Raw genomic sequence first — 24,987 nt, 5'->3', positions numbered from 1 at the left:
ACAGATCTCTTCCTTCAAGGTTTTGTTTGGGCGGGATTGGAAAATTTGGGCATAAACTTATTAAAGTGGAAGCTTTGATATTAGTCCTGGAAATGGGCTCGCCTTCCTGTTCAGCCCTGGGTTATTAATGCCATCATCACCAAGATCAGGGATAGTCTCCTGAATGCAAGACCCCGGTTTCACTGAACTGGAGAATTTGTCAGAGACAGGGTGGTAGAGACGGGGTCTCAGCTGCCAGGCAGACCTGAACTCAGACCCTGATGCTGCGACTGGTTAACTGTGGAAGCTTGGTAAGTTCTGTAGCTTCTCCCAGCCTCTGGTTTCTGATCTAAGCAATGGAATAGGAATATCTCCTTGTTGTCAGGAGGCTTAAACGGTAACTGCTATGAAACTCTTAGCACGGAGACTGGCATGAGGAAATGGCAGCCAGCCATGTGGGCTGGCCGACTCCCCTCCCGAGGAAGCATCACAGACACGTCTAGATGGTGTGTTGATAGTGCCTGGTGAATGGCACAGAGCATGTCCAAGAGGCGCCGAGGTAGGGGGGAGTCGACGCGTCTGGTCATTTACAAAGGGCTTTCCGTAGGTCATCTCACGATTCTTCAGACTGCTCTAAAGGGTGAGGGGTGCGGGGATCATTACATTTTTCAAAGGAGAAGCCTTAGATTCAGAGAGTTTAAGTGGTTTGCCCAGGGTCAGTGTGATTATAAAAATACACGCTCATGCTCGTGATCAGTGAAAATGTGTCTCTTGAGACTGACACCTAGATTTGCTTGTTTCATTGCAAACCCTCTTTCCACAATACACTGGCAGGATGGGGACGGAGGGAGGGACTTGCTTGGGGCCTTGGTAATGAAGAGACCTCTAGCCAGAAGGAATGGGGAAGGTGTTGCCGGCAAGGGCATTTTCGTGTAGAGGCAAGGACAAGCAGGTCGGGTTCTAGGAAAAAGGATTCGATGTGTTTTGCTGAGGAGGAGAAAACAACGGAATTAAGGTTGAATTTACACTGAAGGGCCCTGAATGCCAGACTAGGGAATTTGGACTGCAGGAGCCCGTGAAGAGCCACTGAAGGTTTCAGAGGAGGCGAGTAACGTGATCTCACCAAGATGGGGAGCGATCTCTAAATCAGGACTCATCAGGAATGGTTGAAGAAACGGACGTTGAACCTGGAAAAGAGAAAACTTATTGCGGGGTGTGGGGGAGGTGTTTGCCAGACTTGCCCCCATGCTGGGGGAGAACATGGTCATGGCTGGGTGAAGGGAGAACGGACTTATTTCACGTGGGCTCAATGAGGGGTTGCAGGGGAAGCAATGAGGATCACCGGGTAGATGCTCTAGGAGGACAAATTCTCAGTTCAAATGAGGAAGAACTTTCTGGTCCTTTCAACGCACTTGAACCCCAGTTTAGTGAGAGCTCACGGCATGCCCCAGGCACAGGCATGCACTGATGGATGCCAGTGATGGATGCAGACAGTTCCTGCCCTCATGCAGTTCCTATGAAATGGGGGAAGATACTCCTTGAACAGAAGAAGCACCCCAGAAATGACTGTTACAGGCCGACCTGGCTAGTGTGAGGCTGGGCTCTTTGAGAGTGGCAAGTTCCCCACCACTGGAGTTTTCAAGAGAAATTTGTCAGGAAAGGGGATCCTTGGGCTTGGAGAAAGGCTGGGTCAATGACATCTCATAAGATTCTGTGCCTCTCCACAGGTTGCAAATCTCCAGCTGCCCTAAATCCCTTAACTGGAGGGAGGAAAAAGGCAAATGATTAACATTGCCTGTTTTATTTTCATTTTGTTTTTATTTTTTTATTTAAATTCAATTAGCTAAGGTACAGTACATCTTTAGTTTTTGATATAATGTTTAATGATTGATTCATTAGTTGAATATAACACCCAGTGCTCATAATATCACATGCCCTCTTTAATTCCCATCACCCAGCATTGTCTTTTTTTAAAAAGCCCGTATTTGGGGGTGTCTGAGTGGCACAGTCAGTTGAGCATCTGACTCTTGGTTTGGCTCAGGTCATGATCTCAGGGTCGTGGGATCGAGCCCCATGTCTGGCTCCACGCTTAGCAGGTAGTCTGCTTGAGATTCTCTCCCTCACCCTCTGCCCCTGCCCCCCTCGAATAAATAAATAAATCTTAAAAAAAAAGTAAAGCCCATATGTGCATGTTCCATCTTAACTGGAGTCCAAGGTGCAGAGTGTGGCCAAGCAGGAATTTCATCCTGCATGTAGCTGGGTGACTCCACCTATGAACTGAAAGTCATTTAGCTAAAATTGTGACATAAACATGCAAATTACTGGGGCTATGGCTACAGCCATGGTGCAATCCTCCAGCAGCTAACATTAGGCCGACTCAAGGCAGACTCTGGGGTGGCACAGGCAGGGCCCTGCTGCTGGTCAGTCAGCAGGTTGCAAGGGAGCTGGCCAGGGCATCAGGGAGAGGAGGAAGGAAGCCCAGCCCTGACATCTTTGCAATACCACCTTATCTACAGAGGAGTGTCATACTCAGGATTTCATGGCATTGAGCCTTGCTACAGCCCTGAAAGGTGTGTAGATAGGCCAGTGAGGGAACTGAGGCTCAGAGAAGTAAAAGAATTCCATCAAGGTCCCACGGTGGGCACACCACAGAGCCCGGCTTTCCATCGGGTCTTCTGAGTCCAACCTGGGCTTCTTTCTACCACACCGGGGTTAAGACTGATCAGCCATAGACCTTTGCAAAGGCAGACCAAGTGGGCAGGCACCTCTGTCCATGCTTGTGGGTCCCAGGGCAAAATCTGCACCACTCAGGACTGGAGGGTTCTATAAGGCTAATAAGAAGACTAATAATGCCCACACTAACGGATTGCACCGGGCTATGCCAGGCAGACACTGTGTTAAGCACTTTCTATTGATTGTCTATTTTGATTCTTGCTGCATCTCAACCTCAACTTTACAGATGAGGAAATGGAGGCTCTGAGAAGTGAGACGACTTGGCAGAACCAGAATTTGGACCCACATCTATGTGACCTCTGTGGCACCGCCTCCCTGTCACCTCTGCAAGTGGCCTCGCCAGGTCATTGAAAGTGCTGGGGAAGAAAAATGTCCTCTGCCCCTCGAGGTTCTTCTGGCTGCTCTGCAAATTAATTGATACGAGACAGATTAATAAGAGAAAATCAAATTTAATTACATCCATGCAGAGAACCCACATAAATGTGAGAGATTCCAAAGACAGTCAGGCAAGATGAGGTATCTATGTCATTCTGGGCTAAGGACGAAAGGGTCTGGGGCCTCAGAGGGAAGGAAGGCCAGGCACAGGAAGAACAGGAAGGGTAAAGGTTTGCTGAGCAGATCTTGGCTCAGCAGATCCCAGGAACAATGGGACAAAGGGAGGGCTTGGATCAGACGGGCCTTGCCGGCCTCCTCCCTGTCCACCGAACCTGGTTCATGTCATACTGCCATTATCTATGGTGACAGCTCCCTTCCTGGAGCAGGTCCTCTCTAAAACAACATTGTAGGCAGTTGGGGAAGTGGGGAAGTTGACGTTTCTTCCTGAGTCTTGTGGGCCTTGGTTGTTTTCAGTTCGAAATAATTCACATGCCAAAGTAGCACATCTTAGGGCAACTCGTTCTGAACCTCCAGGGTTCCCGCCTCTGAAACTCCCCCTGGAAGTTTCACATCTTAAAAGCTGAGCCTGTGACTGTGGAGAGGGAAAATGGGCTAGTCGCTGAGTGGCGAGGGAGCCACCATGGGAGGGAAGACAAGGATTATAACGAGGACAAACAGGAAAGAACAAGTGGAAACACATGTCCCCGCGGCTCCTTAGAGCAGCTTCCCAGTCCCAGGAGCAGGGCCATCCGGTATTGGGGCTGGGTGCGGTCACCTGGCCCAGGGGATGTGCACTCTGCATGCGACCTGTTGAAAAGGAGCGCTTATTAATAAGGGCAAGACACAGATTGAAAAGGCGCCCAGAGTGGACACTTAGAGACAGGAAATGGAACAGATCGAGACCCGTGCTCTCCAGCCAACTTTCTGATTCATGAATACGGAAAAGCCTTAATAAGAAAAGGAGTGTTTGGTTTTGTCGTTGTTGTTGGGTTGTAGTGTGAATGTAGGGTGCTTTTGTTTGTTCGCTTGCTTGTTTGTTTTAAAGGAGGGATGGGTGACAGGAAAGTTGCCTGCTCCGTGATCTTAGGAAAAGCTGTCTACTTTGTGATGCTGACCGTTTCTGGTGCCTGGGAACTGGCCCCGGAAAGCCTCACATTAAGGTTACCTGTAAGGCTTGTCTCCAGTGGTCTTGAGAGCGGTGATCTGGGTCTGCTTTGGCATGGTTTGCGTGAACCCAGGAGGATTTTTCTTTTATTTTGATAGCAGTGTGGGTGGTTAGCTGTACCTCATAAGGTCTGTCCCAGCAAGGTGACAGCACATGCTTGCTTCTAAAGACCTTGATGCACGCCCAGTCTCCCGGTCGGAAGGGATGGCAAGGCTCGTCCGTCAGTGTGTGCCATGCTTCTTTCACCTGTTGGTGATATGCTTCTAGTATACGAGTTAGTTCCCCCAGATGGCTAGTCATGGCATGAAATTGTTCACTTCAGTCCTTGTAATGTTCACTTAACCCACAGAAGTTTGAGAGATGCCCATTGGGTAAGCATTGGGTGCCCAAATGCTACTTCAAAAGGAGTTGATCCATGCCCCTCTTTGGAGCATTCTGGATCTTTATAAGAGCCAAGGACAATGCTTCTGGACATTTAAGTCTGGTTTCTTGACAGATGTTTCCTGAAGTCCTTTCTCCGTCTAGATTGTTATGTCCCACTTACCCTGATGATCAAGGATGATACAGGGTATGAAATCTTAATGAGTACCCCAGAGTTTTTGCAAGCAAGTGGTTTATCTCTGCTGTAAAATGAGTTCCTTGATCTGATTCAGTCCCTAAAGGGATGCCAAAATGAGAAACAATCTCAATTATTAATTTCTTTACCACTGTTGTGGCATGAGCTGGTCTAGTCGGATGGCATCAGTCCATCTACTAAATGTGCAGAGAATAACCAAACAGTGAGAATAGCCCAAGGCTGAGGGCAAATGTACAAAATCCATCGGAAGTACCGCAAAGGGCAGCATGGACCTAGGAGGGCGTCCTGGGGCATATCGATTTCTTCCAGAAATTTGGTGAGATTCACAAGTAGTACACAGGAAAATAATTTGGTCAGAAATTTTGTGGATGCTGAGGCAAAACCAATTGGCTTTTAGTTCCTTAACTATCCCCTACTGCCCATATGTCCCATTTGGTGGAAGAAAAGTACAAGCCAAAGGGTTGAAAAAAAAGGGGGGGGGGCTATAGAAAGTCCATTTGGCCCGACAAATATATAATCCATCTGATAATTGTTTGGCACCCATTTGTATGCTACTGTCTTTTTCAGATTGTGGGGCATCTGCCTGCGAGTTAATCATATTGGTCAAGGACAAAGGCAGGTTTGCAAATTGGGTGGAGAGAAGATAAGGGGGGCCATTTGGGGCTGCATATTTAGCAGCTCTGTTAGTCCTATCCTTTCCTAAAGATATAGCATCCGTTTCCTTAATTTGGGAACAATGAACAAATGAACCACGGTGACTTTAGAAGGGAAGTGAATAGCTTGTAATAGGTCAACAATTATATGCCCATTAGCAACTGGAGTACCAGCAATGGTGTGCCAACAGCATGGCAGCCTCCAAAAGCATATTTGCAGGCTGCGTAAATAGTGGCAGGTTTCCCTCCTGCCAACATGCAAGCTCTAGTAAGAGCTAGGAGTTCAGCCACGTGGGCTGATTTTAACGGGCAAAGAATATGCCGCCACTGTTCACGTGGGGAGACTATCGCATACCCAGTTATTATGTTTCTCCAGAAATACCATTTCTAGGAGCCATCACAAAATAGAAGTCAGTCTGGGTGTTTCAAGGGATGTCTGAGAGATCCTCTTGTGTCTTTGAGGCCATTTCTATACTTGTAAGGCAATCATGGGGAATAGAGTGGGCTCTCCATCATCGGGGGGCAGTAAGGTAGCTGGATTTCAAGTGTGACAACATCTAAGATGATGGAAAGGTTAGTCAAGAGCTTGTTCACAAGGGGTCTGTCACTGTGTAGAGAGGTGCTGGGTTTTATGAACTTTTAAGAGAGCAGACACAGCATGGGGAACACAGAGATGGATGTGGAAACCTAATGTAAGTGCATTGGCTTTGTCAATCAAACTGGCAGAAGCCACTGCTGCATGCAAGCATGGGACCATCCCTGATGCCGCAAGGTCTAACTGGCACGAGAAATATGCCATAAGATATGCCTGAGAGGCACAAGATTGTCCTAAAATGCCAGTAGGAATCCCACGATTTTTATGGCAGTGTAGATGAAAAGATTTGTTAAAAGTCGGCAAGCCAAGAGCTGGGGGTGCTGACATGTTAGTTCCAAGGCTTCAAAGGAGGTCCATGTCTCCGAGGGCCAGGGTATATGGTATCTAGGAGAAGGGCATACAGACGATTAGCAAGGGTTGCAGAATTAGGGATCCACAGGCAGCAATAGCCAGCTGCCCCTAAAAATTTGTGTAACTGCTTTCTCGTTTTGGGAAAAGAGATGGATAAAATTGACTCAAGGCGTTTTAGGGTGAGCTTTCAAATGCCCCAAGATTATCTCATGTCCTAAGTAGGTAATAGTTGTTTGCACCCGTTGAAGAGGGACTGGAGGCTCTCTGGCCTGGTTCAGCTAGTGCCTTTAGCAGAATGAGGGTCTGTAAGACCTTAGTTTGATCACAAAGTAAAAGATCATCAAGAGAGTGAACAAGCTTGGAGCCTTGGGTAAAGGCTATAGAATCCAAGTCTGCTTTAATTACTTGGAAAATACTGAGGGAGACTCACAATATTCCTGAGGTATGCGAGTCCATGTTAATTGTCTCCCTCTGAATGTAGATGCAAAAAGAAATTTGTGAGTCAGGGTGCAATGGGATAGAAAAGAAAGCTGAGCAGAGATCAATTACTGTAAACCAGGCTGCCTCAGCAGGAATCGAACTAAGAATAATAGCCAAATCTGGGACTACAAGATGCAGAGGAAGAACAAAGGTTTCTGGCCCTTAGGTCTTGCACAAATAGATGGATCTGATTCCAGTCTCCGTCAAATTTACCTTCTTTCTTTACTGGCAAGATTGGAGTGTTCCAGGGTGAAGAAGTAAGGAAAACTACACCCTGCTACAAGAGAAAGTCTATTATAGATTCAACTCCTCACTCAGTCAGGCTGGACAGAGGATCCAAGTGGCCCCCGCTTTTCAAAAGTCTGCGTTACACCACTTGGCGTTTATGAAAGACCTATATTGGTCCCTGCTTTTGCTAACTGAAAGAAATCCTAAGAGGATTTTCGTTTTTACAGAAAAAAGGCGAGAAGCAAAAATAGCATTCAGCGTTTGTTGCGCAGTGAGCCCTTATAGAGGCTGCACACGCCCCCAGCACTGAGAGCGGCCCCGCCCAGCTCCTTCCCAGGGACCTACACAAAGCATCTCAGCACCAAGACACCATAGCTTCGAAGTGTGTCTGTGAGCATCCGTGCTTTGTCTTGATTTATTCTGTGTGCATGTGTTAGCAAGATGTGTCCTAAGGTATCATCAAAGCTAAAGAGAGGTTAATTTGGGGTCTGGGAACACTCAAAAATATTTTTCCACATAAACTGATAGCAATTGCTTTCTTCATTTTCTGCCACTTTGGCTTGCGAAAGATTTCATAGGGACACTCTACTTATCTATAGTGGCGGGAACCCGTATTGAGCTACTGATGGAATTCGTTTTTTCCTTCTCCAAGTTAATGCAATGCACACAGGCTTGGCACTCAATCCAACTCCATTTGCGTGTGTAGCCCAGGGACTAATTAGAACATCTTTTAAACACCTCCTCTTGAGGGGCGCCTGGGTGGCTCAGTCAGTTAAGCGTCTGACTTCAGCTCAGGTCCTGATCTCACGGTCCTGGGATCAAGCCCCGCATTGGGCTCTTCACTCAGCAGGAAGCCTGCTTCTCCTCCTGCCCCCTTCCCCATTGCTCATGCTCTTTCTCTCTCTCAAATAAATAAATAAAATCTTTTAAAAAAAGATATTTTCAGAGGAATTAAAATCAGAATCAGTTTCTAGCAAAGGAAGTAGGAGATTTGGGGCTTGGTCTGAGGGAAGGGAGCTAAAAATGCCCTTTTCACTACATTTTAAAGTGGCATTAAATTTACATAACACACAAAAAAATTTACATAACACATCTCTACCAAAAAGGCTTGCTGGTGAGCAAGGCCTGGGGCGCCTGGGTAGCTTAGTCGGCTCAGGTCATGATCTCAGGGTCCTGAGTTCGAGCCCCACGTCGGGCTCCCTGCTCAGCAGGGAGTCTGCTTCTCCCTCCCCCTCTGCTGCTCCCCCTGCTTGTGCTTTCTCTCTGTGTCAAATAAATAAAATTAAAAAAAAAAAAGAAACTAGAAAGGCATGAATGGTGTTAAGAGAGCCTAAGATATTGGGGCGGTCTGGGATGTGGGCAGTGAAACGGGCTGCCCGGAGACTCGGACAACCTGGATGGAATCAGAGAGGATGGCTGGAGGGAAATCCTCTGAGCAGATAATGGAGAAAACCACGCCAGTGTCAATTAAGAAATCCTGTTCCCCATCCTCTATCTTAGGCTTAATGGTGGGCTCTGGGGTGTGGCTGAAGTTCAGCTGACCTGTCATTTGAGGGGAAATTGTCTCTCAGGAGGAGAAAAATGAACTTTCTGAGGGTGATACAGTTTAGGGAAATTGCTTCTTAAACTCTCCTTTTTTCTTTCTCTCTCTTTTTTTCAAGATTTTATTTATTTGACAGAGACACAGCGAGAGAGGGAACACAAGCAGGGGGAGCGGGAGAGGGAGAAGCAGGCTTCCCGCAGAGCAGGGAGCCCGATGCGGGGCTCGATCCCAGGACCCCGGGATCATGACCTGAGCCGAAGGCAGACACTCAGTGACTGAGCCACCCAGGCGCCCCAAACTCTCCTTTTTTCTTAAGTCCAGCACAATTTTTCTTTTAATGTTCTAGGTTCTTGCAACATCTGCAATCGTCTGGAGGAAGATAGGGAATGGGCTTTGCATTCTCTCAGAGTCAAGCTTTTGCCTTTCCGAAGATTCAGGTTGCAAAAGCAAGAATTGTGGCTTTAAGGTCTTTTTTTTTTAAGATTTTATTTTTAAGTCATCTCTACACCCAACGTGGGGCTCTAACTCATAATGCCGAGATCAGAAGTCACATGCTCTATCGATGGAGCCAGCCGGGCACCCCTAAAATCTTTTTTTCCCCCCCGAGAGCTGGCACAGCTGGGCAAAGAGGAGATCTTGGAGCACCAGCCTCTTCCACTTCTAATAAGTGCTCCTCTCGATGATGGAGACCAGAGAGAGTATTCTTGCTGGTCGTAAAGTGAAGCTCTCAGAACCCAGAACAAGATGAAAGGAAAAACCTCACCCGGTTTTTTTTTAATATGCACATTAACAGCTTTAGCTAAACCTTCGGTCCCTCGGAGGCATGCGCTACAGGGTGGGGGACTGTGTGCTGTCTTACAGAGCACCTGGACCCACGGAAGTGTCCTTGAGGTTGTCAGGTGACCTAGTGTCCCCTTAACCCATTCTGTGGCCCACTTATCTGAAAAAGGGAGTCTCGGGGTTAGGTGGCAAGTGCTCTAACAGTTCGTAAGTGCTCATCTGTGCCCACCAATTTTGTGACTTTGGCTTCCAAGAGGTCCCTTAGCAACAGCCTTTACCTCATGTGCACGTTGACCCACAGCACAGCTGTCTAAACAGACACTGGTCTGGTGAGAACCATGAGCTCCCCGAGTCTAAGGCCACTCCAGCTGCAGACTTAGAGGACCTACACCTGCGTTCATACCCTATAGTTTTTCCTTCTTACGACAAATGACACGAAAGACACAGAGAAAAGCAGTGACTCTCTCTGAGAGGAAATGGATCCATAAAACCCAAATTTACCAGAGTCACTAAACCCAAGGAACTACTTCCCCAAACATTTTCCTGCTCATCTCAATTTAGAGATAGAAAAAGGACTCTCCCCACTTTGGCTCCACCAGACCCCACAGAAAGAGAGTCCGGGCTGTTGACAGGGTAAGAATTCTTACCTCTGCTGGGCGGTTCGTCCTAGGATCTCTCCTCTGCAGCGTCTCTGGCCAGGGAAGTCTATTCTGCCAGTTAGGCCAACTACTGAGGAGGAAAAATCTTCCTCTGCCCCTCGAGGTTCTTCTGGCTGCTCTGCAAATTAATTGATACGAGACAGATTAATAAGAGAAAATCAAATTTAATTACATCCATGCAGAGAACCCACATAAATGTGAGAGATTCCAAAGACAGTCAGGCAAGATGAGGTATCTATGTCATTCTGGGCTAAGGACGAAAGGGTCTGGGGCCTCAGAGGGAAGGAAGGCCAGGCACAGGAAGAACAGGAAGGGTAAAGGTTTGCTGAGCAGATCTTGGCTCAGCAGATCCCAGGAACAATGGGACAAAGGGAGGGCTTGGATCAGACGGGCCTTGCCGGCCTCCTCCCTGTCCACCGAACCTGGTTCATGTCATACTGCCATTATCTATGGTGACAGCTCCCTTCCTGGAGCAGGTCCTCTCTAAAAAAACATTGTAGGCAGTTGGGGAAGTGGGGAAGTCGACGTTTCTTCCTAAGTCTTGTGGGCCTTGATTGCTTTCAGTTCAAAATGATCCACATGCCAAAATAGCACATCTTAGGGCAACTTGTTCTGAAAGGAATGCCCAGGGTCCAATTCTTCTCAGCTCCTAGCCAACAACAACAACAGAAGTAATAATAAACAAACCCCTCTTGATGCCACACTCGAGAGTGTACAGCGCACTTTCAGACCCTCAGCCAAAACAATGCACCGTTCTACGGGTTTCTGCAGGACTGACCCAGCATAAGGAGGGCTTTGCTCAGAGTCACAGAGCCAGTGTCATAGCAAGGGCCAAGACCCACAATTGGGGCCCAAACTCCGTGCCAGACACCCCTCTGCCCTCTTCTCTCTTCATGGTCATCTGCCGGAGCCAAGAGGGGGTTGCATTCTGCTTGGCATGGGCACAGTGCCACCTTACTTGGACCCTCCAGAGAACTCAGTCTTTCCCACCTCACTTGGCCAGCCGACTTCAAATAGGCTCTGGAGTCGCTCACATATGGGTGTGAATCTCCAGGCTGCAGAGATTCAAGTTCACCCGTTTCTCCCCACTGCAAGATAGCAATAATTGTACCTATGTCATGGGATTGCTCTCAAGATGAAAAAAGGTAATAGATGTGAAGTGTTTGACCTGCCCACGGGGAGCACTAAATTGATGGTAGTTAATATTTCCATGTTTATGGTGATGGGTTGATTCACTTATTCAAAAATATGTGGCTCCTGCCGTGCGCCAAGCCCTCCGCTCGGCTCAGAGAAGATGCGAATAGTACACAGCCTGTATATTCAACAGCTCAGTCTAGGGATGGGGGCAGACCTAAGCAGATGAACCAGCGCAGTGAGATGCATATGGCCATCTGGGGCCCAAAGTGCGCCAGGTACCAAATGCCGTGGGAGCCGAGAGAACAGACAGAGGATGCTGATTCCTCTTTTCCCTCCCACCTGTCTGTCCGGTCTCACCTTCCTTGAGGTCCAGTCTTGCCACCTTCTCCCTAGAGACCCGATCTTGTTATGGTGGTGCTCCGTCTTCATTCCCACTCTACCCCTGGGGGAGGCCTCGAGCAATCTCTGCTCTCTCATGACTCCTTGAAGCATTATGATGTTTTTAAACTCCTTTGTTGATCCCAGGAAACGCCGGTACTTGTAAATATCCACACTAGGATTTCTTGAAAAATGTGTAAATGACAAGCCAGCGAACGCAAAATGCAGACAGTCAGAGTCATCCCCCGCCCCCCGATCCTTTTCAAACCCTTGTAGAATGTGGGCTCAGAGAGAGACCATGACTTACCCTCCCTCCTGCAGAGACCGTGGGGCAGAACCGGGATGAAACCATGTCACCACGACTAGCTCTGTGGCTGTCCCTGCTGCCTCTTTAGAAAGAACAGTCTCCCCTCGGTCTGCATTTACTCCATGACAGTCCACATCCGTGCACTTCACACTTGTACCACCTCATTTGATTGTTCCCAGCACTTAAGGAGCGGAGAAGGGTGGACACAATGACCCCCCAGTCACAGACAGGGCTTCCAAGGCTTTGAGGTTCAGTGATGGCCCAGGGCCCTGCGTGCGTCAGAACCCACTGCTTCAAGCTCCAAACCAAGCGCTCTTTCTGCAGCACTGCAGCCTCAATAAGCCGGCCGTGATGAGTGTCTCCTACCTCTTGTGCAAGCAGAAAACACCAACACTGTGTACATGGAGAAAGGACCATGCCCGTTTTCTGCTCCTGGGTTCTGTAGAAACATCCATCTGCCGCCCAACCCCCCCCCCCCCCCCGAGGACTTCTTAGCACCACCTCTGGACAAGGTCCTTTGAGAAAAGCATGACATCATTTCCTAAACTCTGCAATCCGGGAAGATCGTCTTCGAAAAAAAAATCACAAAAGCGAACCCCTGGCATTTCTTATCTCCCTTCTTCTGCCCAAGCTGGTCTTGCACAAGCAGGATGACCTTCCATTGGGTGACAAGTATGTTGTAAGGGAAACGTTTACAGGCACTACAGGAATGACCTGGTGCCTCGCCCACCTCATTAGAATTCTAATTAGATGTGTAGGAGAGGCTGCTATAAATGGTAAGGACATCCCCAGCCGTCTCCCCACACCTTCCGTCCGTCTGTCCGTGCCATTCCCACAGAAGAGGCAGAGGAAGGCAAACATGACGGGTGAGTGCATGGCATCTTCCCTCCAGGTCCTTGCTGGAAGCCCAGGCTTCTCCCGGGCCAGCCTGAGAGGCCCGTGTTTGGCTCGGGACAACTGCCCTGGGGGGCTCTGAAGGTGAGATCTTAGTACTGAAGGATGGTATTCACGGGCGCCTCTTTCTCAGGGGCTGCCTCGTCCCTCCAGCGTGATTCCAGGGGTAGGACATGTTTGAAATGTAGTCCTGAGTAATGGCTGGGTATTCCACCCAGCTGGACGTCACATCCCTTAGACAGATGGACATGCCTGGCCTTTTCAAGCCGGCTGAGCCCTGCTTCCCCTATTTCTCAGTGCAATTGTTACAGCTGTCAGGAACGTAGGCAAAGGAAAGCACATCTCAGCGCAAGGGAGAGCGAGAGTGACAGCATGTAAGTTTATTTAAAAAAAAAAATCATTAGCACAGCTGGAATGCTCCTAAGTAAACCACACATCCGGAAGCACCGCAGGCTCTTTGAAAGCGACTTGATGAGCTGAAACCTCCCGTGGCAGAAGGAGTAGGTGTGCCATGAAGCTGTCCCTTCGAGCAGCACCGGGGAAGGGGGTGAGAAAGAGCTACGGGGAGTACAGGTTCTTTGGCCCTGTGGTCACTGCTGAGGATCTGGGCTCTCGTTAGTCGGTGCCCCTGCCGGGCAGCGTGCTAATTATTGCCTGTCAGGGGTGCTCAGCCTCGTGGGTTGACTGCAACGCCAAACCCAAACAGGGCATGAGTCAAACCTGTAAAATACCGCGAATGGTCGTTAGGACCTCGGGAAGGTTTGCCAAAGAAACCCTTCAGCGTGATGCAAAAGGCGAATGCTGGTTACTTGGGTAATCCCAAATCCCAGGGCAGGGTGGCTGCGAACACGAGCCCCTCCCCTGTCCCCCATTTCCTCCTGTGAACATGCATTCGCGCCAGGTTGCTAACAAGAGCTCTGGACCATACAGACTGTAGCACGAGGGGATGTCAGCGTGACCTAGGCCATCTCCCTTCCTCCAGGTGGGCAGGCTTGCCGGGGTCACGTAGGAAGCTGGGAGCAGAGCCCAGATGAGGTCCTAGCAGTGCCCTTTCCACTCTGTCCTGTTACCAGAGCTGAGCTCAGAGATGAGCACGTGTGGCATCTGGGATGCGGGAAAACAGTACTGACCTTGGTTTCTCCTTTGAGCTCTCTTCCCAACTGCCTTTGTGTTTCTTGACATCACCACGCCCCAGGTTCCCGTTTGTAAGATGCAAGGCCTGGAGTAGACAGACTCCGGGCTCCTTCTGTTATTGACCACTCTCACCATGAGAGAAAACCGGGGGCAGGGAGCCTGGGCCCCGGCACATGCTCACCCCAGGGGGCGAGCGCACGGCCATCACTCCGCAGGCCCTGCAGGGACCCCCCCCCCCATAGCCTGCCCGCCGTGAGACCACCCCACAGCCGCATGCAGCCTGTCAGTGCCCGTGACTCGTGAAGACTCTGAGCTCTAAGAACTCAACATCTAAATCAACCAGAGATGTCCTAAGGTCACGACAGAATGTAGACACTAGCCAGTTAGGAAAAAAATTCAATTTTTCAAAAGGCAGGGGAGACACAGGTGGATACCTTCATTCCCTTGGGTTTGTCACGTTGTCACGCATGCAGTTCCTAGCTCAGCACCAAGTCACTCAGCCAGGCAGTGCTCAGAAGAAGTTTCTTGAATAAATGAATTTTACGCGTAGGACAGCCAGGGAAAGGAGCCACGGCAGGTGCAGTGGGGGACCCAGACACAGGAGCTGGAGTCTCTGCCCTCAGTGAGCTCACAGCCGGACCGTGCTTGGAAATACCAGTTCATAGGCAAGCGACCCGCAAGGCAGAGTGTCATTAGGCTGCATTGCAAATCCAAATCCAGCACTGAGGGGGCTGGCGGGAGGAGGACAATTAAGCTCAGCCAGGGTTTGGGCTAGGGGAGGCCCCGGAAGCAGATGGCATTTGGTCACAGACAGTGAGTTAGGCGTGGTCAGGAGCCTTGTGGGGTGAGGAGTGCTTTGGGCACAGGGAACAGGAAAATGAATGTGGGTGGGTCGGCAGGTGTGAGCCAGGGTTCCAGGTGCGCGTCCGGCTCCTAACTTAAGGTTCTAATTGGAATCAGCAGGGACTCAGGTATTCCACTCCCGCTGGAGGGAGGAGCCTGGACGGTGGTGGGGACGGTGGTGGGGACGACAGTGGCAGAGGAAGGCCTGGCTGGCTGTGCAGTGCACAAAGTGGTGCAGAGCCCACCTGGAGGGGGAGCCTTGTTCCCCACCTCCAAAGCCACTTGGGGGCCCTGGGTCAGAGGCAGAGTCCTCAGGGTCCACACCTGCGGGTGGCCAGGACCTCTGTTCTGGGGACTAACCCTCGGTCCCCCTGGGCCGGTGAGCTTTTCTTGCCAGCTACTTTTCCGGGCAAAGCACAGACCTTCCCTGGACTCGTGCCCCATCTGCCGAGGACCTGTGCCATTCTGGGCTGTGGGTCGGCCCCAACACATTTTTCCTTGGAGCTGGGACACCGGTGGCTCTTTCTGCTATAGAAGCAGCCAGGAATTCCTCCTGGGGTCCTGCCCCCCTTCTGTAAACTCAGGAGTGTGCAGGGCTCGCCTTGCAGTGGCGAGGCAGGGGGGGGCGTGGGGGGGTGGCGCTGGCTTCCTGTCTCAGCCCCCTGGACCAGAGCGACACCTAGGCTCCTCTGCAGGCACATCGCCCCTGCGGGCTCAGGGGCTCAGGGGCTCAGGGGCTCAGGGGCTCAGGGGCTCAGGGGCTCAGCGCTGTAGCCGCTCAGCGGATCAATGACAATAAGCTGCCCCTTCTCTGGCTCAGCTCCCCGCCCAGCTTCCTGTCACCTGGGGCAGCCCCTGCTCCCTGTAACCCGGACCCAGACCGGCCAGCAGCTGCATCCCCCTGCGGTGAGGGCTGCCCAGGGTTCCACTTTTGCCGCCTAGGATTCCATGCGGAGGTAGAACAGCCCCAGGGTTACAAGTGCACATCCACAGATGTGCCCGGGGCTGAATCTTGGCTCTGTCCCTACCAGCTGAGTGACCGTGGGCAGGCTACTTAACCCCGTGTCTCAGGCTCCTCATCTCTAAAATGGGGCTGCTTTAGGGGCACCTGGGTGGCTCGGGCAGTTAAGTGTCTCGATTTCGGCTCAGGTCGTGATCTCAGGGTCGTGGGACCGAGCCCTGCGTCGGGCTTCACCCTTAGTGGGGCATCTGCTTCAAGATCCTCTCTCTCCCTCTGCCCCTCCTCTCACTCGTGCTATTTCTCAATCTCTCTCAAAAAAATAAATAAGTCTAAAGTAAAATAAAATGGGGCTCTTTTGGTATCTGCTTCATAGGTGCTCAGGCCACATATTTTATTATTACTTGGAAACTTCTTTCATGAGCCTCTTCTCTCATTGCCTTGGGGTCTGAAGAAAACCCCATGAGATGAAGTCCATTTTTTAATCAAGGAGGAATTCCCAGGACCCTCCCCCGCTCCGGCCCCCTCACCAGCCCCTCTCAAGTCCCCAGTTCTTGTCTGTGTGCTGTTTTTCTTCACCTCCCGTAATCTCTCCATCCGTCTCCACCTTCCTGGGCTGCACTCCACACTCCCCAGGGCCCACATGCTGGCCTGGGGTGTGAGCCAAAGTAGGAAATTCTTTTCCCTATCGCTTAGGAGTGGAGGGAACAAGGCCCCAGGGTTTCTGATAGAGGCTGAGGGATGGGTTCAGAAGGCACCTGCCTTCCCTGCTCTTAGCTTAGTTTCCTCCTCTGTGAACAGGAGCCTGTGATTTCCCCCACCTCCCTCCCAGAGCGGCCGTGTGGCTCAGGCGAGACAGTTGGTGGGAGAGGGTGCTGATGTGTGGTAAATGGTGAATAGGCCTAAGGGAGGGATTCTCAGTCCTGCCTGCCTATTAGAATCACCAGGCAAGTTTAAAACAACAGAAAAAAAAAAAAACATAAAACAAAAAAAACCAAACCACCAATGCTGACCCTATGCCTGAGACGCTAATTGAGTCAGTCTAGGAAGGGGCTTAGGCCAATAGAACACTCTGCAGGCGATTCTTATGTGTAGCCAGGGTGGAGAACCCCTGGTTCAGGAGCTTCTGACCTCTCTTTGGAAGTGAAGGGGCCACGGAGTCCTTCTTCCTTCCCCTCCCCCTGACCACGTAACATCAAGGCAGGGAGTAGGCTACGGGTGGCCCCTTCTCTGTGACAGCTTCCTGGAACTGTGCCCAAGTCATTGACTCCACAGTCCCCTTGGTTGGCTACAGGGTGGCAGCTTGGAGTCATGTGTGGTCAGGCAAAACTGGCTTCCAGCCTGGGCTTGGGTCCAGGCTCTGCCTGAGCATGTGCTATTTGGCAAGTGACATCACCTAACCGGACTTTCAAATCATTCATCCGTGACATGGGGATAATGACATCGTGGGGTTTTTGTCACTATTGAGGGACATAATGCAGGTAAGATGCACCGTGCCTAGTGCGTCTGAGGTCCTCAATGGCAGCCAATAAAGAAGCTCAAACCCTCCTCTATCCTGTGCTGCTATTGGTGTTATGTGTGGGATCCCAAGGGATTTGTCCTCTGCACCCTCACCTCTGGGGGCCCGGGCGTTAGTGATGGGATCCCGATAATAACCCTACCAGAGAGGACGTTCCTGTCTCACTGTCCCCTTCTACAGATGGAGAAAGCATCGTCCACAGATGTGGAGAGCTCGCCCGAGACCTCTCACCCCTTCAGCCCAACAGTCCAGGGTTCATTCCACATGACCCCAGGGGGCCTTGCTAGCCTCTCACTCAGCTACCAATGGAACCCCGTCTTCCCCACCACCTGGGTGCCAAGAAACTCTACCCCCCTCCCCGTGCTGCACGGGGATCAAATATGTCTGAATGTGGGGGAAGGACAAAGGGAAACTGCCCAGGCTCAAGAGAGTTGAGATCTGAGAGGAAAGCCCTGTGTGCCTGGGGCCGGTGCGGGGTTGGCCAGCAGCTAGGGGTCCCAGGTGCCCGGAGGGGAGCAGCAGGGAGAGGAGGGCGAATTGGGAATGGCTCACAGCCCCTCAGTGACCAGGATTCCAGACCTAGTTTCTGGGCCATACTCTGCTTCCAAACTACTCTGTAACCTTTTGGAGGTTCAGTGTTCTTCCTATAGTATGGGAATATTGGATTACATCGCTGTTTTTCAAGCTGCCAGTTGTCACTCATTAGATTGTAAAATCAGTTCAGTGGATTCTGACCAGCAATCAAAAAAAAGAAGAAGAAGAAGAAGACAAAATATCAGTGAAACTCTATCTGTTATAGACCCATGTATTTAAACACTCTCTAATTTTTTAATGTGGTTTCTAACAAAATGCTTGAAGACACTTGGCTAGACGATTTTTAGTATATCTATCAGCCCCAAATAGCTCTAGAAACCTGTAAGATAAGAATCTGTCTAGGGAGGGGAGATGGGTCTAGGGTCTGGGCAGGTGGGGAAGACCCAGCCACCGGAGTATCAGTTGTCATGCTGGCCCACCTGCCGGCACCGGATGGTGCGGTCCTCCTGGAAATAGGACCACATGCAAACCCCAGGCACACACCGGGCAACCCCTGTCTGCGGCCAGTGATTCAGTTATAGAGCCAGGCTGATGAAGATTGAGAGAGCTGGGATCTGTTCTATGCTTCTCATGTTATCTCTGACAAACGTGGACCACAGAATGAGTGGGTGGGAGTTACATTTCAGAAATATGGGATTGGGCTTGGTTATGAATGACAGTGAACTCCCAAATAGCAATGGCTTAGAGAAACAAGACAGAAGCTGGTTTCTTTCTTAAACGACAGGTCTAGATGTGGGCCCTTCTGGGCGGGTAAGGCAGCGGCACGGTCCCCAGCGGCCTGACTCTGTCCAGGCTCCCGCTCTGCCATCCCCAGGGGATGGCCCTGCATGGTCTCAGATGGGCTCTGTCCACATCACACCCACACTCCAGGCAGCAGGATGGAAGAAGAGGGAGGTAAGCAGATTCTTAATGGTTGGCCAACCATTTTCAAAAAGAGGTTTCCTCAAAAGAATTGAAAACAGGTATTCAAACAAATACTGGCATAAGCACATTCCTAGCGACACTCTTCACAGAGCCAAAAGGTAGAAACAACCCAAATGGCTCTCAGTGGATGAATGGGTAAGCAAAATAGGCTACAGCCATGCAACAGAATATTATGCAGCCATAAGCAGGAATGAACTCCTGATAAATGCTGTCACATGGATGAACCTTGAAAACATTATGCTAAGTGAAAGAAACCAACCTTGAAGGCCACAGAGCTGTGTGATTCCTTCCATATGAAATGTCCAGAATAGGCAAATCCATGGCAACAGAAAGCAGGTTGGAGGTTGCCAAGGGGGAATGGGGAATGACTGCTAAAGGGCGTGATGAGCAGATCTGAAATCGGACCATGGTGATAGTTTCCCAACACTGTGAACATACTACACACCACTGAATTGTACACTTTAAAATGGCTAGAATGGTAAATTGTATGTTCTGTGAATTTTAGCTCAATTAAGGGGGAAAAAGAAGAGGTTTCCTGGCAGCTATATAACTTCTGCCTACAGGCCATTGGCCGGAACTCATTCACGTGACACCCCCCCACACACACCAGCTGCAGAGGAGCCTGGAAAATGTAGTGCCCAGTTATATGGGGGCTTTTATTACCAAGAAAGAAGGGGCGAGGGAATATCGAGATAGACGCTTAGTAGTCTCTGCCACGTTGGGACTGCTGGTGGCACTGATATTCTCAGAATAGAAGATTTGGGGAAATTGCCCCAGGCCTGACCCTGGAGTTAAGCAGTAACTCAAGGAGGTGGCATGGAAACGTGAGAACACTGGGAAGAGAGTCCAGAGATGTCCCACTGCGGGCAAGCCACCCTCTGGGCCTCCAGGTGCTCACATCCAGAATCAGGGTGTGAGTTTATGATCTGTTCTCCATGGTTTCTTTCCCTCTGATGTTTTTTAAGATGTATGTTCATAAGTCAAGTGTAGGAGTCATGCAACTCTCCCTTCCCCCCTTCCTTCCTTCCAGACTGGGGCAGAATACAGCCCTGAGCCTCATAAATGTCCATGAGGTTGTAAACTCTAGAAGAACCTTACTTCTCCTGTCCTCCCCCTGCCCTTCCCTACCCTTCCCTTCCCTTCTACTCAGGCAGAGGGGGCTGGGATTAATGTTCTGGCAGCGGGGGGGGGGGGGGGGGGGGGGGGGGGGGCAAAGGAAACTAGGAAATCCACAGACAGGATCATCAGACCCCTGATTTGAGGGCTGGCAAAGCCGATCCTAGGGTTCAGAGACAGGACAGTGACTGAGGGAGACAGCTGTGGAAGGAGAAAGTTCTCCAAAACCACACCAGAGGCTTTACGAGCATGCACTCAACCTGCCAGTCCTCTCGGGAATGCGGAGACAGGCTGCTCCCCTTTTATCCACCTCCCACGTAGAATGAACGCCCTTTTGGAACACGCTTCTCTTCCAGACGCTCCCTCTCGCCTCTTTGTCAGAATACAAACGGCAGCAGGAAGGATAATGTATAGTGAGGTCCCCTCACCACCTGGGTAACTTACGGACTGAAGGTCCTACATGGGTCCCCCTTCCAGGCAGAGAACTGGGGACCACGGCAGCAGGAGAGTGCCAGTAAGCCCTGGGTTCAGAACCTGGCTCTGCCAGTTACTAAGTAGACCTCAAATAAGACATTTATCTCCTTGAGCATCAGTTTCCAATTTGTATAAGGATTCCAGCCACGATGTATGCAAAGTGCTCTGTGTATTGTTAACAGCAGTTGACATGCAGTAGACTGATGTCAAATGTGAGGCCTACTTCCCCTCACCTTCCAGCTCAGAGAAGCCCCTCATGGGGAGCTTGGCTCCTTTGTGCCATGGCTCATGCTTGGGGTCAGGAAATGCAGAGATGACCATCACAGTCACTCTGAGCGAAGCCTCACCTCCTGGGGCATGCACAGAGTTCCTCATCTCCTTCCAGGATCTCTGCACCCAAGTACCTGCAGCTCAGCCTTTTCTTTGTCGTGTTTCCTACAAACAAGCCATTGGTTTCTGGGATGAAAGGGAGAAGCCCCTGCTAGGGACTCAGCAAATAGTGTATAACCCCTGGTGGTGCAAAGAAGGAGGGGAGGCAGATGCAAGCTACAGACAAGGAACCCCTCGTTCCTTACCCCTGTGCTTGGTAGAGGGCTGTCTGGGGACATACGTTCTGCTCTCAAAAAGGTCATGGTCTAAAGTAGTGAGCTTCACCTGGAGGAGAAAGGCATGCTTCCTTTTGGGTTTGGAAGCGGGGGGTGAGGAATCTCTGGAGACTCATATGATCTGAAGCTACATGTTCCTTAGGGCTCTTCTTTTCTCTAAAACAAGACAGAGAGTAAAGCTCTACGAGATAGCAACTGGCAGGGATGCGCGGTAGGTAGTAAGCAAGTTGGTAGGAAACGCGTTTAAAACGATGGGACCATTGCCCTAGAAAGACCAAGCAACTAACAAGCTAGCTCTATACAAGTGTTATAGAGCTCAGTGTTTGCCCAGTTATACGGGGGTGTATAGAGTGTCTCAGATCTGGGCTGTCATTCAGTATTTATGTACAGGAACGTTCATCTTCTTTCCGCTGTCCCTTTATTCAGTAGATACTTGTTGATCGCCTGAATGCTTTCATTTCCCTGAGTTTGTGCAAAACTTATCACTTTATTCTTTCAATACTTCTCTGTTGAATGAATGAGTGAATGAATGAATGAATGAATGAATGAGTGAGTGAATGGCAGATGTCAATGAATGAATCTTTCGGACCCTGAGCCGGTGGCAAGATCACTTCCTGAACCCCTTCTCCAGCAGCAGTCTTTGGCTCGCCACCCCAAACAGTCTGCATTTCTCCTGAGAGAGAATCTATGAGGAGCCTCTGCCCATCTCCCCTGCTGCTTGGGTGGGAGCTCCCAGCCCTGGGCCTGCCCTGGAGCCCCACTCTCTCCCACCTCACCTTTCTCTTGCGTGCAGAGCCACTGGGCTAGCCAAACAACACACCTGCTTGCCCTGCCTTGGGAATCTTCTGGGATGCAGCCTGCTGCCTCTGCATCTAACAAAATTCTCTTCAAGACCCGACATTTTCAATGAAACTTTTTCTGATCCCTACAACTGAGAGGGATTCTTTTCTGCCTGCATCTCCTAGGCACCTTTTACTCTGGACAGTGGACTTACCCCATTACATCATTCATTCCCACTTGTCTTACCCATGGCTGAAGCTCTTTGAGGGTTAAAACCACTTTTCATGCATTTTTACGCCTCCAACATTGTACCTAATGTAATGTCCTACAAATAAAAAATGCTCTATGCATGTTTATTGAATGAATGCCCCATACTCACCTTTCCTTATGGACAAAATTTTGAGCTATAGTCATGATGGTAATTGCATGATGAGTCTCTGTTTGTTCATTTATTCCTTCATCCATTTGTCTATCTGTTTGTCCTAACACAATCAAGCAATGTGCTAGGGATCAAAATATGAAGATCAAGAATGCACATTCTGATGGAGAGAAGCAGACACATATAAAAAAAAAAAGTTGTGCCCAGCACTGGGACGTGTCACCACACTCCCATCATAAAACCAGAAACCAATTGGGTTTGCAGAAGAAGGATGATAGAACATCTCAAAAGCAACTTGAAGGAATAACATTTCTCAGAAGGTTGAGCTAGGCTACCCTCCCTATACATCATGGCAATCATCATAAACCCTTCTCAGTTTAGCTCCACAATCACATAAGAAGAATCTGGGACCGGGGAAGGGGGGTTCGAGGTATTTGTCCTCAGGGTCTTATCCAGAGGTCTCATGGGGCTTTGACTGATCCCTATATACCGTTCTTGCAAGTGAGCATCTGAAAATCTCCTCCAGGTCAGTGACCGCCCCATCTCTTGGCCTAGAAATGCTTCTCAGTGTCATGCCACCCCCACCCCAGCCAGTAGGAGAGGCGCATCCCACACCCAGGGGGTGCACAGATAGAGAAAGTAAATATACGAATAAGCACTTGCTGGATCCTGGAGTAGGTAAAAAGCACCTGGTGTCTGGGAAGGTGCAAAGGGAAAAAGCAAGCAAGATTTTCCCTTGGTGGGTGGTGGATTTGAGACACACAGCCTCCTCCCGGGTCAGTCTGATGCCCCCCCCCCCCACCAAAGTAATGTTGCTGAAGCGACAGAATATGCTTACACAGAACTGGTTGCATGGTTCTCCTGGCTGGTTGGGTGAAGCTACGCTGAGCACGTGGCCTTGGGGCCTTAAAGCTGAGTGACAGGTGACCAAGTAGAGGGGAAGATAGTCTCAGGGGTAGTGTGCACAGAGGTTCGGCTGCCTGGACGGGCAGCATGGGAAACAGGTTATGAAGTGTTTGTTATGCTCAGTCAAGGTCTCTGCATTTTAATGTGCTTCTTCCTAGAAGTCTGGCTCTTCCCCAACCAGCCCCACCCAAAAGCTGTCCTTTTGGTAATTGCCCCACGCCACCATCCCTTGCCTTCCAGGACCTCAGGTCCCCCCTCTGTCTTACAGCTTTAGAACCTCAGAACATTAACTGGCAGGCGACCTCCAACCGGCAGGCACATCACACAGACAGGTTCTCCAGCCAGGAGCTCATCTTGCGGAGAGGCCAATCCTTCAATTTCTCATTGAGCTTGAACCGAAGTCTTGGCAATGGAGAAAGCCTGGGTTTCGTCGTCTCCACAGGTACTTGCTCACCACTTCCCCCCAACAAACACACACACCTAAGCAGCCCTTGGGGCTGTCCACCCAAGGGGTGGTGGTGTGACATTGGGGTCACTAGGCGCTGGGCTCCAACCCAGCCCTGCCGTTGACTTGATGTGACCTTGGGCTAGTTCCTGCCTATCTATAAGCCCAAGAGTCCTACTAATCAAGTCCAGAGAGATTTGGCCTACCTGGTCTCTCTGGTTGCTTCCAGTGTCATCATGTGGTGCTTCTGTGGTTGATGTCCCCCCAAAGCACCCCTGCGGTTGTACCAGGATTGGATCTCTCCCCACAGTCTGGCTGGCACTCCTTGGTTCCCATTGTCCTCTGTCTTCTTTTACAGGGCCGTACCCCTCAGAGTCGGCCAGGACAAAGGCTGTGTTTCCACTCTCCAATGGGACAAGTCGTGGGGGCTGGAGTGCCCAGATCGTGTCCAAACAGGACAATATTCTGACCATCGCCATCTCTAGTCCTGTCAGTGCACCTATAGGATGGTACACCCTGAGCACTCAGATCTCCTCCCAGGGCAAAGACTTCATTCTGAAACTTGGGATGTTCATATTGCTCTTTAACCCCTGGTTGCCAGGTAGGCACCTAACCAACCACACTCGCGGCCAACAGCTAAGCAGTACCGACGATGGAAAGGAGCTGAGGGAATGACTTTTACAGGCTCAAGTTTGATTAGGGAAAGTTTGTGGCCTATGGAAAGAGTATAGAGGCTAGGAGTCAGAAGCCATAGATCTGAGTCCAGCTCTACCAACTAACCAGCTCTGTAAGTCCGGGCAGTCTATCCTTCTGAGCTTCAAATTCTTTACCATTAAATGGAAACCCTGCTATTTCCTCTGGGGCTATTGTGGGGATCTCATGAGCTTTTACAAAGTGCACAATATGGTATAACTATAAGGGACAATGACCACAGTACAATTCTATAGCATGGAGACAGCTTCGCGCCTGAAGGAGAAAGTATTTCATTCCTAGGGTCTCATTTTCAGACCCTCAGGTCATCCCGGCTTCTTCAAGTTCATAGTTGCCACAATATGAGTTGGAAGCATTAGATTTCAAGGCTTCATTCCTTAGTGGAGGTTGAGGGAAGGGCTGCAGGTATGGTTTGCTCCAGCCACTAAGCTGGTACTCAGGAATGGGAGGAAGACTGGTTTCTATAGTCCTCTGTAAGATTCTAGTTCATGACATCTGATTTTTGTATCAAACAGAGGATGTTGTCTTTATGAGTAACCACGCTGAGAGAGAGGAGTACATTCAGGAAGATGCTGGCATCATCTATGTGGGGAACATGAATCGAATTGGCATGGTTGGCTGGAACTTCGGACAGGTACAAGGGTCATAAGGAGGCTGGGGATACTGTTCTTATTACCCAAGAAGCTCTGTGGCTGGCCCTGCAGAGAGGTGGAAGTTCCCAACTCTATTTGCCTGCCCTTCTATTCATTCACTTACTCATTCCGA

General features: G+C 50.0%; 1 protein-coding gene and 1 long non-coding RNA gene across 2 annotated transcripts in view; one reads left to right on the top strand and one right to left on the bottom strand.

Moving 5' to 3' along the window:
• Nucleotides 1-2,125: 2,125 nt before the first annotated feature.
• On the bottom strand, nucleotides 2,126-10,576 carry LOC113936907. Its single transcript, XR_003524411.2, has 3 exons — nucleotides 10,107-10,576; nucleotides 4,253-4,498; nucleotides 2,126-3,894 (listed from the first exon to the last, which is right to left on the bottom strand). It is a non-coding gene; the product is annotated as an uncharacterized LOC113936907 (long non-coding RNA).
• A 2,073-nt stretch (nucleotides 10,577-12,649) lies between these two features.
• TGM3 (transglutaminase 3) overlaps nucleotides 12,650-24,987 on the top strand; it is a 39,600-nt gene continuing 27,262 nt past the window's right edge. The window contains exons 1-4 of the mRNA XM_027620412.1: nucleotides 12,650-12,806; nucleotides 23,335-23,508; nucleotides 23,870-24,112; nucleotides 24,738-24,856. Coding sequence (XP_027476213.1) covers nucleotides 12,650-12,806; nucleotides 23,335-23,508; nucleotides 23,870-24,112; nucleotides 24,738-24,856 — 693 coding nt within the window. The remainder of the gene's footprint in view (nucleotides 12,807-23,334; nucleotides 23,509-23,869; nucleotides 24,113-24,737; nucleotides 24,857-24,987) is intronic.

The sequence above is a fragment of the Zalophus californianus genome, chromosome 8, assembly GCF_009762305.2.
Source record: "Zalophus californianus isolate mZalCal1 chromosome 8, mZalCal1.pri.v2, whole genome shotgun sequence".
In the NCBI taxonomy this organism is placed as follows: domain Eukaryota; kingdom Metazoa; phylum Chordata; class Mammalia; order Carnivora; family Otariidae; genus Zalophus; species Zalophus californianus.
The sequence above is the reverse complement of the archived record's forward strand: the minus strand, read 5'-3'. Positions and strand labels throughout refer to the sequence as shown.